This window comes from Cryptosporidium parvum, chromosome 7 (assembly GCF_000165345.1).
Source record: "Cryptosporidium parvum Iowa II chromosome 7, whole genome shotgun sequence".
Taxonomy (NCBI): Eukaryota; Apicomplexa; class Conoidasida; order Eucoccidiorida; family Cryptosporidiidae; genus Cryptosporidium; species Cryptosporidium parvum.
Genome location: NC_006986.1, coordinates 1,214,714 through 1,227,624, shown reverse-complemented (window position 1 = coordinate 1,227,624; position 12,911 = coordinate 1,214,714). Strand labels below are relative to the sequence as shown.

At 31.2% G+C, this 12,911-nt stretch overlaps 8 protein-coding genes across 8 annotated transcripts; 6 read left to right on the top strand and 2 right to left on the bottom strand.

Annotated features, from left to right (window-relative positions):
* Positions 1-177: 177 nt before the first annotated feature.
* Positions 178-477, top strand: cgd7_5350 (conserved hypothetical protein; the record flags this gene model as incomplete). Its single annotated transcript, XM_628676.1, has 1 exon — positions 178-477. A coding segment is annotated over one exon (300 nt), but the record flags the coding sequence as incomplete, so codon positions are not given.
* Positions 478-1,531: 1,054 nt separating this feature from the next.
* Positions 1,532-3,178, top strand: cgd7_5340 (uncharacterized protein; the record flags this gene model as incomplete). Its single annotated transcript, XM_628675.1, has 1 exon — positions 1,532-3,178. One exon carries the CDS (start codon positions 1,532-1,534, stop codon positions 3,176-3,178), a length of 1,647 nt encoding a protein of 548 aa, XP_628677.1.
* Positions 3,179-3,702: 524 nt separating this feature from the next.
* On the top strand, positions 3,703-5,697 carry cgd7_5330 (thioredoxin/PDI, cyanobacterial type, signal peptide plus 4 transmembrane domains; the record flags this gene model as incomplete). Its single annotated transcript, XM_628674.1, has 1 exon — positions 3,703-5,697. The coding sequence occupies one exon, from the start codon at positions 3,703-3,705 to the stop codon at positions 5,695-5,697; it is 1,995 nt and encodes a 664-aa protein (XP_628676.1).
* A 150-nt stretch (positions 5,698-5,847) lies between these two features.
* On the bottom strand, positions 5,848-6,408 carry cgd7_5320 (Cwf5-like with 2 ZnR domains (CCCH and RRM domains missing); the record flags this gene model as incomplete). Its single annotated transcript, XM_628673.1, has 1 exon — positions 5,848-6,408. One exon carries the CDS (start codon positions 6,406-6,408, stop codon positions 5,848-5,850), a length of 561 nt encoding a protein of 186 aa, XP_628675.1.
* A 446-nt stretch (positions 6,409-6,854) lies between these two features.
* cgd7_5310 (60S ribosomal protein L24) lies at positions 6,855-7,463 on the top strand (the record flags this gene model as incomplete). Its single annotated transcript, XM_628672.1, has 1 exon — positions 6,855-7,463. A coding segment is annotated over one exon (609 nt), but the record flags the coding sequence as incomplete, so codon positions are not given.
* A 91-nt stretch (positions 7,464-7,554) lies between these two features.
* On the bottom strand, positions 7,555-9,258 carry cgd7_5300 (Rab geranylgeranyltransferase, alpha subunit; the record flags this gene model as incomplete). The annotated part of the gene is made up of 1 exon (XM_628671.1): positions 7,555-9,258. One exon carries the CDS (start codon positions 9,256-9,258, stop codon positions 7,555-7,557), a length of 1,704 nt encoding a protein of 567 aa, XP_628673.1.
* Positions 9,259-9,641: 383 nt separating this feature from the next.
* cgd7_5290 (hedgehog-type HINT domain protein, possible animal horizontal transfer, signal peptide) lies at positions 9,642-10,772 on the top strand (the record flags this gene model as incomplete). The annotated part of the gene is made up of 1 exon (XM_628670.1): positions 9,642-10,772. The coding sequence occupies one exon, from the start codon at positions 9,642-9,644 to the stop codon at positions 10,770-10,772; it is 1,131 nt and encodes a 376-aa protein (XP_628672.1).
* A 397-nt stretch (positions 10,773-11,169) lies between these two features.
* Positions 11,170-12,741, top strand: cgd7_5280 (structure-specific recognition protein 1 (SSRP1) (recombination signal sequence recognition protein); the record flags this gene model as incomplete). The annotated part of the gene is made up of 1 exon (XM_628669.1): positions 11,170-12,741. One exon carries the CDS (start codon positions 11,170-11,172, stop codon positions 12,739-12,741), a length of 1,572 nt encoding a protein of 523 aa, XP_628671.1.
* Between the last annotated feature and the right edge of the window lie 170 nt (positions 12,742-12,911).

Below are 12,911 nucleotides of genomic sequence, written 5' to 3'. Positions count from 1 at the left end.
ACAATGCCTTAGGATTTTCTATTTTTGAACTGACTGTTTCAATTATTCCAGTTACTTTCAAGGTTTAAAAAAAATTAGGATTCCAAAATACATTGGCAAACTGATCTATATAAATATATATATTTATATTGGTCCTTATTAATTATTTGCATACTTTTTACCAACTTTTAGAATTAGCAGATGAATAGTTCTACATTAGAACAGTTTATCAACAAGACTGTGAGCGTATTGACAGTTGATAACAAAGTATATGTTGGGAATTTGGTAGGGTTCGATCAGCTAACAAATATAGTATTACAAAATTGCTTTGAAAAGATATATAATAAAGATCTGAACAAAGTAGAAACTGTAAGTATGGAGTCTCTTGTTTTACGTGGCGATTGTATTGGAATGGTAGGAGAGGGATATGAAGATTTGACTCAAAACTTTGAGAAAGACCAACAAGTATATAAGAGGCAAAAGATTTCAGATTCTTAAATAAAGGTTTTGGATTATTTTTATTCAATTCTTGAATACTATTTATTTCCAACACCCAAGTTATTTTAAATTATGTATTGCTTTTCCCAACTTTAGAAAATTGTACTTGATGATAGAAAACGCTCTTTCTGTAGAATCAAGTTTATTTAAATTATATTCCTTTTTATATCAGGCTCACAAAACATTATTTTTTTAACTATCCCTTTTCCTTGGTTGTTTGCTACACGTTTTATTTTCAAGTTATATTCTTTTAGAATCATTACCAAATCATCATTTTGTTTGTATATAAGCTCATTCCATCTATTCTCGTAGTAGCGATACATAATTCTCAATCTAGAGGAGAAATTACTTAATATTTCATTTCTGTACATTTCTACTTTAAAAGAGTTTATGCTCTAATAGTTAGTCAAGTTACAAAAAAGAGAAACATTCTATCAACCTAAGTAATTTAAAAATATTACAAAAGATAATCCTACCTTAACTTGCGAAAAAAAATGAAAAAAAATACATTTTCTTTTTCATCTTACATTTATATCAAAAACCACACAAATTTGTTTCAAATAGGCGCCAACAGCGTTCGTGTGATTTGGCGCTGCCTTGCATGCACTATTGTAGTCAGTTCAAAAATAAGCATTTGAAAAATTGATTCAAGTTTTGATAAAAGATCTTATCCAAATCTATTCAGATTTTCAACTATATTACATAGGATTTTTGAAATTTAAAGCATTAATATATATAGCCTACATTTTTAGAACTTATCATTTTGAAGTGGAGTTTAATGTTTGTATTAGGTTGCGATAAAAGTGAATATCGACTTACTATTATCTTTTTAAAAGTGATTTTAGATATAATATTTGTTTTTCTTAAATATTTTCAATTTAAATTTCTTTTAATTAAGATTATTTTGCAGGTAACTGTTAGTTATGAACAATATTGGTATAACACGTAGATACGTAACGTAAAGTACCATGCTATATGAACTAAGCGAATTAAGATCTCTAGTTAAATGAAAATATTTTAAATAATATTAATATAAAAGAGCTTTTAAAAAAAAATGACAGAGCTTATCACAGAAAATGAAACAGGGAGATTGAAGCATTATAGTTCACATGGAGGGTTCGGAATACCTAAATATGCAGGGGAAGTTATCATTGTTAGATTTGAAAGATCACAAATTTTTCCTGAAGAAGCCAATAATGATGATTACGATAACTGGAAGCTTCCTGAAGATGTAAGTTGTAATGTTTGGATGATGGATAGTATCGGAGAATTTATTGACTGTGTAACTAATCCAGACAATCCTGCACTTGACGGGTGTGTTAGCGTTAGCTCAGATATTGAAAGATATTTCCCAAGAGCAAAAATAGACCTGAATGCAGTTCAATCATCTGGTACCGGAATAATATTAGTAACTTTAAATACTAAAACTAGCTCAATATATGAAGTTATGAAGAATTTAACAGTTTACTTGGATGTAGTAAATCCTTCAACTTTTAGAAATAAAGATAAGTTTTATAAAGCAGAGGAAGAAAAGGAAGTATGGAATATCTTTTCGTTTTCACCTGTTGAAGATAAAAGCGTTTATGATATTGATGAAGATTGGAACAATATTGCAGTAATGATGTTTTTTATTTATGCTGATAGGTGGAATATGAAACCTCTTTCCCATATGTATTTAGCAAATAGTTTAATTGAAAAAATTAAAGATTCCAAAAATTTATGTTATGCGCTAAATAACATCATTTTGAGAGATTTAGAACTTCCAGAAGGTTGCAGGTCTATTAGATCATTATTAATTGGTGATGATGAAGGTATTAATAAGAATAAAAATGCTGATAGAGTTGAAAACCAAATTTTAGGATTGAATGAATCCGAAGATGCCAATTTAGATGGTCCTTTACTTGTCAAACACTCGAGTAGTATTACAGATTATAAATACCTTCTCAATAGATTAAAGGAGAGAAAGGATTATCTAAAGGAGTTTCTCACAAAAAATAAGGACAAAATACTCGAAGGAAAAGTTTTGATTGATCAGGATGGAAAAGTAAAGTATTTTAATGGGGACTTTAATTCAGGTTCAAATAAAACACCTACAGAGGAGAGTTTTGTTGAAGATAGTGATTCAGAATTTTATCCACAGCCAAGTAGTTTAGAGTCTACAAATAAGGATATTCAACTACTTAAGCAAGAAATGAGTGAATTACAACTCCAGCTTGTTGGTATTATGGACATGTTCATGGCGACCTCACCTGCATCCTTTACTGTACACGGAACAGCAAACGAGATTACATATAAGTCCCTTTTAGAAGAGATTCAGTACATGGAAAGTGCTTTAATTTTACATAGTCAAAGCTTAAAAGCCAAGAAATCAGAGGTAGCAAATCAATTTGTTGTAACAGACAATGACCAAATTTCAGTCTTGCAGCCTGTCATTTCTAATTCTGGATATGCTCAGTTTATTGAAAGAATGGAAAAGCTTAGGCAGTCTGTTGAGCTCTATGGAATCAAATCTAGAGAAGCTGTAATTGATAATAAAAATTTGATGAGCGAATCTAGAGAATATGCTTTCAATAAAATTAAAAGTATTGAAATTAGGTTTGATCAGTTAAACCACGAGTTTAACAATTTTATTTTCAGCATTTCCTGTTCAAGTATTCCAAGTTACATCAATTCTGGAAATCAGTCTTTATCATGGAATTGAGGTATTCTTTAATTATTTTTACACTTATTTCCATATTAAAAAAAAATCAAGATATACATGCTTTTCTGCCCACATATGCCGCCAAAAAGGTGCATTTTTAATATTCAAGTCCAAATTAAGTTTTGAAAAAAAATAATTATAAATTAGGAAGTAGAATTCGTTGAAGCCCTCTTTATATTAGAGTTTAAATCTTTCTGGTTTATTTATTTGTCTAATAGTCTCCATTTCATTTTTTATTCTAAAATTAATCTAAAATTGTTAACATTACACTAAATTCTACAAAACCAATTATTGATTAATAAACCAAATAGTACTACATTGAACAAATTTTCTCTATAATGTTACTATTGAGATTAAAATCTAATGATTTGTTAAAGTGTGAATTTAGGCTTGTTAGCTTTTCCCGAATAGTGTATTGAAAATTTAGTGTGCTCGGTAATCAATATAAATTTTGCACCCAAAATCAAATAATAGAAAATTAATATAGTAATTCAAATTTTATATGGATAGTTTTAAATTTTAAGATGAGCGTTTTTAGTGCTTTTACAATGCCAGTGCTATTGGCTTGCTGGTCAGTTTGCATAATTTTGAGTATATTAGATTTGTATTATCTAAATAATATGGATAAAAACTGGTCAATATATGACCACCAACTATTGGAAAGCAAGGCTTGGTGGATTTGTGGAATACCATTATCAGTATACTCTTTATTGGCTGAGATTTCATTGTTAATTGCAACTTCATTTTCGTACATGAAAGCTCAAAATGAAATAGAGTTTGAAGATGGGGAAAGATTTAAAGAGTACAGAAGCTATAATTCAAATTATACCTACTCAAATCTATACGAAAATGCTGAGGGTTATACTTCTTCTATTTTGAATTGGATAGATAGCATTGGAATATGGAATAGAATAGTTTTCATGATGACTAACTTTATTGCAATTATGAGTTGCTACTTCTTGTTTATTGGCTTATTTGAATATAATACTAGATCAGTGACATTTTTACTCAAGTCTTCTGTAATTGGTTTAGCTCTTATTTTAACATGGATACCTGGAGTTCTTAGTACTTATACAGAAAGTTTCAGGTTATTTGGAATAGTTGTTGCAAGTTCTATTGTGTTTATATTTATGATGTATTCAAGAAACTATCAAATTACTGGAAAAGTAAAAGACCTAACTTCAGAAGTTATGAATATTAGAAAACTAACTAAAGGAGAGGAAATAATCAATAGAAGGATTATTGAAAGGTATGTAGAATCTGGAGGAAAATATTACACAATAAGTACTTCACCTGCAGCAATTGCAACTGAACTGGAGTGGGGAAAAGCAGCTATTCAAGTACTTAAAGACAATAATTCATATTTTGACTGCAACTTTGATCAGAATAGAAATTCTTGGACAAGTTGTGTTGAAGAAAAAATCACATCTTATCCAACTTGGCTAATTGGGGACAAGACAATTTCTGGAGTAGTTTCACCAAAGACTATTGCTCACATGGTAAATATCAATTTGAAGGAGTTATCAGAGGAAGTTCTTGCTTTAGTTCATCCAGATGATAAAAAGGAAATTGAGAATAGAATATCTGACTTTTCGGAAGGTTCAAGTACAGAGGCAAGCACAGATACAGATACCGATTCAACAGAAGCTCAAGGCGAGGATATTTCAAAAGAGCTAAGCTCAGTTTCATTTGGAGAGGGAAAAGTTGATTTAATAGCAAAAGAGCTTGGGGAAGAAATTAGAAATAATAATGAAGTTGGCGATGATAAAGAAGATAATTTTGAACAATCGAGTGAGGTTGTAGAAGAAATTCAAAAAGATGTTCAGAAAAATAAGAGAAAGAAGAGAAGAAATGCGATTAAGAAAAAAAAGGCCAAGATTCAAAATAAACAAATCTCCAAGAATAAGGAAGAACAGGAGGAGGAGGAGTTGGCAGAAAGTATGTATGATCAGCCATCGTTCAGAGGAATGAGCATTCTGAACAAATTGGAAGCAAATAATAAGGCTGGTGGAGAAAAGATTGTGAATTTAATTGAGGCAAATCCAGAGAATAGTGAAGATCAGGGCTTAAAAGAAGGCCTTGAACTACCGTCTAAAGAAGAATTTGAGAAGCTCTCTGATAGCATTAATAGAAGGAATGAGGAGATGATTAAAGAGGAACAAAAGTTGGAGCAAGAAGCAGAAAAGGAAATTAGAGATATAGAAAACGATGATAATGACCAAATAGTTGGAGCTGAAGTTGAATCAGAGATTATCAATGATTTGAATGAAGTAGATTCTCAGAGTCGTGAAGTTGGAATGCTCAATGAACTTCAAAAAGACAACAGCGAAAGGTTGATCACACCAACGCAAGGTGAGCAGGATGATAAATTGTTCCTTCAAGCCGGCCAAAAAAGCTCAAATACCATTAATATTTTAGACAAAACTACTTCAGGTCAGGCAGCAGAGCCTTCCGAGCAATCATCTTCCAGTGATCATGTAGTTTCAGAAATGATACAAAGTGATGAGGTAAATGAATGACTTGACATCGAATTGATAAAAAAAAAAAATTAGCAACAGATTTTTAACTATTAGAAGGCTTTTATGAAAAATATATTTGTATAATGAAATGTATGCATTTATATATAGTGGCATTATGGCTACAAATATACTTATTAAAGTATTAAGTATTCAATTTTTCGAAATACTTTTGATTGTAGTTTTAGAACTAGAGCCACATTCTGTGGTATTCTTACTATAATTGGTCACTTCTTTTGCTTCAATTTTGTCATCCTTTGCCAAAATCTTTTTTAATATTTCCTTTCTCTTTTTCTGGTTTTCATCAATTCTCTTAATAAAGGTTTCATCATTTCCATTCAATTTATTCTCCATGAAATGATCCCTGTTATCTACGCTATCCGGAATATTCATAATTTGAAGAGCAGTTTCATCTCCTTGTTCTTTTTTACTCTTTATATAGTCATCTCTGGCATATAATGATAATCCAAAGTTTAAATCACTTACGCATGATTGGCATACATTCTTGATTTTACCACAAGAATAACATATTGTGGTTTGATTGTATTTTTTGGAATTGTGAAGCTTCCAGCGAAACATTGTGCATGGTCGATTGCAAATCTTGCAAGATCTTTCTTGGTTTGATTTTGTCATTCTGAGAAACTTGCTTTCACCCAAGCATCTGTCGCATACAATGGGGAAATTGCAGTCCTCATAACTTAAACCGTGAGACATTCTTCAAACCTCCCTTCTCTAAACCTACTTTAAGGGCATTAAGGCAAACTCTTGCCGGTCTTTCTGTAATTACTTTAATCAATTTTCAGATTTTCTTTATTATTATATTGTTGCTAATGGCGCCACATGTGGACCCATTTTGGCGCCATGTATTTTTTGACTAATAATAATAGATAAATAAAAAGGAGGGAATAAAAAAACATAAGTTACAAGGGGATAACTATAAAAGTAGTAGAAAGAGGGCTGGAAAAGTATTTGGAACAATTCAGGTGTAGTTCTAGTATCTCGAGTAGAGCTATAAGTAATCTAAGGAATTTGAAACGTCTGATATAAAGTAACATTCTAAGAGACAAGTTAGCTTGAAGTCAGACTTTGAACTAAAAGATTGATACATTTATAAAAGAAGAAGTGCGTTGTCCCAAGAGTAGCATTTGACTGTATAATAGAAGAGCACAGAAAATATGCGTATTGAGAAGTGTTGGTACTGTTCAAGTAATATATATCCAGGTCACGGTGTAACTTTTGTAAGAAATGATGCCAAAATTTTCAGGTTTTGCAGAAGTAAATGCCATAGACATTTTAAGATGAAGCATAACCCAAGAAAGTCCAAATGGACCAAGGCATATAGAAAGACTCGTGGAAAAGAAATGATTATGGATACTACATTTGAATTTGAAAAGAAGAGGAATTGCCCAATAAGATATGACAGAGAGCTATATATTAAGACAATCAAGGCAATGAAATTGGTGGAAAAGATTAAGGAATCAAGAAAGGAGAGATTCTACAAGACTAGATTAATGAAGCAGCAGCAGACACAGAGGACTTTAGTTGATAAGGAAACTGAGAGAAATGCTACATTACTAAAGGGACCTGAAATTCCTTTAGCACAAACAACAACAATGAGTGATATTTCTCGCCAGAAAGCTCTTAAAAAGAGCGAGAAGAAAATGAATAAGATCGTTGAAAAGAGAAAATCATTTATAGATAAATTTAGTGGTAACACAGATGTTAGCATGATGGATATGGAAGACGATCAGGAGGAAATTGTCTTATAAGAGTTTTTTCGAATGATGGATTCCTCCCTAATTTGAATATAGCTCATCTTACAGGTATTTTCCTCAATTTGTATTGGGAATTTTGTGAATATTATGCAATATTGAACTTTTCACTATAGTATAATTTTCTTAGAGGATCTATAGTTGGTAGCAGTTTTATCATTTCTGGATCCACTTTCATTTTTTCATTCTCCGCAATATCTGGCGGAGAGCATAGATGATAGATGTCATTTACATACTTAAGTGCTATTATAGGATATTTACATTCAGGCTCTAATTCTTGTATGCTCTTTAAAAGGTCAAATTCACTTTGAAGAATTCCAATCCATTCTCTAAGTTGAGATTTGGAAGATTCTGACTGAAAATAATATTTACAAGTAACTATATTGTCATTTGTACGTGTATTAAAACTGTAGAATTTGTATTCATCCAAAATTAATTTTGGACTAATTCTGAGTGATGAAAACGTTTCATTTTTATATTCTGGGTCATTTAAGTTCCAAGATGGAGTGTTTGTATATGTTGTATCAGAATGTGCAGCAGATATTATTAGAAAAATGGATGGGGAATTACTTAGTAAATTAGTGATGGATCTAATTTCATCTTGGGAATTTTCTTTTAGAGATAAAGAATAACTCCAAGTTGCAGTTCGTTTTTTACGTTTATTGTCAAAATCAGAGTTTAGTTTGGAGTTAAAAAAGCCATAGATGCTTGCATAGTCCTCATAAATTGGTTCCCAGGTACCTTTTTCAAAAGTGATTGTGGAACCATCATCAGATTCTATTGATAGGCTTGATGTAGAACTATTAATCAAACAAGGTAATGAAAATTTAATGTGAATTACTATTTGATCATCTTTGTTTTCAGGAAATTCAACCTGTAAATCTTTGATATGAAATGATGGAGTTACTTTAAATTGTTCATTTTTAAAGAGTATCTTAGGAAGAAAGTCACCCATTAGCCAAAAATAGTATTGCCAAATACTCTGATCATTTGGTTCAGTATAAATTGCTGTATGCACAAACTCTGCTTCTCTATTAAAGTCTTTTATGCTGTTAAATTGGTGTCCAAACGCAAGTAAAGTCCTATGATGCCAAGCAGAATAATTTGAAAAATTGGTTTCTGTCATTCTATTAAGGAATTCTAGTTCTTGTAGTTGCATTTCTTCTAGAAAGGTGTTCCATGATATAATAACAGAAATATATCTTAAACAACAAAGAACAAATGATCGATGTCTCCAACAATGGAAATTGCGATCATCTACTTCAAATAACCTATTGCAAAGCTCTAATTCATTTATCAATAACTTTAATCTTATATTGCTGTACTTAGCTAAGGACTCTTTAAATGGTTGTATATAATTTAAGTTATCAAAATTTGAAATATTCTTCAAATAATCTTCTTCAACCTTAAGTAGAATTTTGTCAGCATCCTTAAGATTCACAATAAACTCAAGTAACCAGGCTCTATTTGACCAAAGATTGTAAGATTTTGGGTCATTTTTGAACAGACTTTCTGTCAATATTAATTCATTGTTTAATATATTATCAATAAGTTGTGTATTGCTTTGCTCAGAAATAATGTAGCTTTTCCTGAAATTCCACATAGTTGCTACTTCTGTATTAATCTTCAAAATCTTTTCAGTTAATTCCAAAGTTTTTACTGAAAAGGTTGACTCTTTTTGATCTTGATTAATTAACTCTATGCATTCATCAAAAAGCCGCTTTGCTCTTGCTATGTACTGCTTTTCCTCCTCAGTAAGTTCCTTCTGCTCGCTCTTCACTCTGCCATGCATTTAATCTAGGTTTGTATAAATTTTGCTTACAATTCTAGTTATTTATTTATTTGTAATTTTTTTCCACTTGACTTCTTTTCAAAAATTCTTTTTGATCTTTTCAAGTACCGGCAATTTGGCGCCGCATTGTGGCGCCAAATAGTTGAATGTGTGTACTCACAAATTTCAATAAGTGACAATTTAATAAAAATGTGGTAGTGATTAAAAAAAAGGAAGAATATAGGAATCAAGTTCTAGAAGGAGAGTTGTATTAATAATTAAATCAAACTAAAAAATAGCCAGATTGATATTGGTTGAATGCAGAGAGTTTTATTAATTAAATTTTTTTTGTAACTTTAACTAATCTAATGATATAGCTAAATATTGAGGTTTGGTTTGAGTAAATGAAAGTTAATAATATAAAAATTATTTGCTTTCTCTGGTTAACTATACTTGTTGAATTATTCTGGTTTAATAAAGAATCTCGCAAAAATGTGGATTTATTTCATTCAAATCTAAGTTTTATTCGAGTTAGAACCAAATCGATATTTGATACATTTTCAGGAATGTCAGCAGGAGGAACCGGATTTAGGTCTGGGTGGGGGAATGTTATTTCAAATGCCATTTCATTAGCATTTCCCTCTTCCTGTGTAGGCCAACTGATAAATATTGGTTACTTGTCTAATGAACTTGATGAGGATGATTATCCTTATAATCCAAATTGTGGGGCTCAGAGTCAATCAAATAATTTGTGTTTCCCAGGAAATAGCTTAGTAATCACTAGAGAAAGGGGAGAAATAAAGTTGGAAGATTTAAGAATTGGAGAGTATGTTTTAATTAGAGATCTTAACACAATGAAATTTAAGTACAGCAAAGTTGAAATAATGTTACATAAAGATAAAAATATATACTTGGATGATGAATGGATTCAAGTAGAATATTTAGGGATGGAGAAACCTCTGGTTCTTTCTCCGAATCATCTAATATTCATACAATACCTTGGAGAAAAACCACACGAAGGAAATTGTTATTATCCTAGTCAAATTGAAAAAGCTATTGGAATTGAAGTCACTCCTCAACTTGAGAAAAAAAAGAAACTTACTTCAATCCAAGCAAAGGATATTAGGGTTGGTGACTCAGTAATTATCTATTCAAAAGAGCGAGTTGGGTGGGTAACACAAGTCTCGATAATTTCTAATGTAAACAGCAATCAAAAAAATTACGAGTATGTGGGAAGGTATGCTCCATTAACAACAGATGGCTACTTAATTGTAAATGGGGTTTTAGTTTCAAGCTATAGCAAGCCTTTCCCTTGGCCAATGGAATTATTGAATCCTAGTCATAATCTTATAGATCTACTCGCAAGACCTATTGTTAATATAGAAATCCACTTCAAACAAATTTTTGATTATACCAGAAATGGAGTGGTCAAGATTCTCAGATATATTAGCAATATTTCATCAAAATATACATTTGATCAAAGTATTGCACTCTCTTTAGAAATTATTAGAGCAATTTCTCTTTTTGTCAAGTAATTCAGAATTTGGGATGTTCCCGCCTAATAGTATTTTAATTATAGTCAAATGAAAAGTAATGAATATTTTAGATTAATGTGACAAAGGGAAGGGAATATGTTTTGAAGATTTAACAATTTTATAGAACTTGTTTATTTCAATTTATGAAGTTTTAGTTTGAGATTTTCTTTTAATTATTTGATCTAAAACAATATTCAATTTTTTTAAATGTTTTTATGTAATATTTAGGAAAGGTACCGCCTTTGCCCCACTATGGAGTAAATAATAATAGGAAAATAAAATAATAAAATAATAATTGTAAGTTGATCAAAGGATAGTTTTGAGACTTTTAGTAAATATTAACACACATAGACGATTGTTTTGATTAACTGGAGAGCCTATTGTAATCCTCTATAAGATGGCGACAACCGCTGGAGTACTATCTTATGGAAATATTAGAGGGCTGGGTTACCAGGACCAAGGAATATTTAAAGCAAGTAAAGAACTATTTGGGTGGAAGAATAGAAGAACAAATGCAACTTATCATTATAAACCAGAGGAAGTTATGGGAGTTGAATGGATACAAACAAGTTGTGAGGATAGCAGCTGTCAATTAAGAGTATTTATCAGAGAAAAAAAGGATTGCATCCACTTTACAGGTTTTAAGACTGAAGATTATAGTGTAATTAAGAGCCATTTTGAGACATATTATGGAATTAATTTGGAGACTAAGGAGCTGAATACAAAAGGAATTAATTGGGGAGATTTAACTATTCACAATGATACCATATGTATAGGTAATGAAGGCAAAGTAATGATGTATGTTCCGAGTATTAATATTAATCAAATAGCAATGCCATCTAAATCAGAGTTAGTTTTGGAGTTCAATGAAGGAGTTAATGCAGGAGAAGATTGTGATGAATTAATGGAGATACGTTTATTCGTACCAAATCAAGAAAATTCCCTTGATGGAAATTCCTTGTCATCAGCAGAAAAATTGAGATCTGATTTATTAAAGCTGACAGGAATAGGATCTAGTGGATCTATGGACAAAGTCTGTCGTTGGAATGATATTCACTTATTGGTTCCAAGAGGTAGATACGAAATTGAAGTTTTGGTTAACTGCTTAAAACTCCATGGTAAATCTTTCGATTATACAATCTTATTCCAATCAATTTCCAGACTATTTCTACTCCCAAGGCCTGGTACATCCTTGGTTAACCTAGTAGTAGCATTAGAAACTCCAATGAGACAAGGAAACACAAAATACCCATTTGTTGTAATGCAATTTGATACACAACAAGATGAGAATATTGAAATGCCTTTAAATCTTTCAGAAAAAGAAATTCAAAGGTTCACTGGGCTATCCCCTATAATGACCGGTAAATTCTGGGATATAGTTACTCGTATTTTAAAGTCCCTAACAGGGCACTCAATCATAGTTCCAGGAGATTTCAGATCTGCATCTATGTACCACTGTATTAGATGCTCATATAAGGCTCAGGATGGTCTACTTTATCCTCTTAATCGTAGCTTCATTTTTATTACAAAACCTGTAATATTAATTAGATTTGATGATATCTTGAATATTGAGTTTTCAAGAATGGGTGGTAATCAAACTAGATTCTTTGAATTAACTATTACAATTAGGGGTGGAGGTGACTACAGTTTCACAAGTATTGATAAAGCTGAGTATAATCCACTCATAAAATTCTTACAAGAAAAGAATATCAGAATTAAAAATCTTCAGGAGAGTCTTGATTCTTCATCTAGAAGAACAACTTCTAGATCAAAAGATCAGGATTCTTCTAAGAAAGAATCATCAACCAAGTCTATTCTTGAGCAAGACCTACCAAGTGATGATGAAGATGACGAAGACTTTGAAAATGATGAGGAGTCTTATTCTTCAAGTAGTGGCAGTTCCGATGGAGATGAGGAGGGTGGGAGTGAAGATGAAGATGAGGCTGACGATGATGATGATGACGAGTAAAGTGAATTGCATTCTTATTTAATATTCATGGTTTTACATGCTTTCTTCCAACTAATATGTTGGCTTTTCTTGATCACTGCGGATTTTATACTAGCACAAATAAGGATGATAATCTTTATGAATTTCAGATGCAGCTGATTTCTAAGTTAATTTACCATTGCTATTAGTTT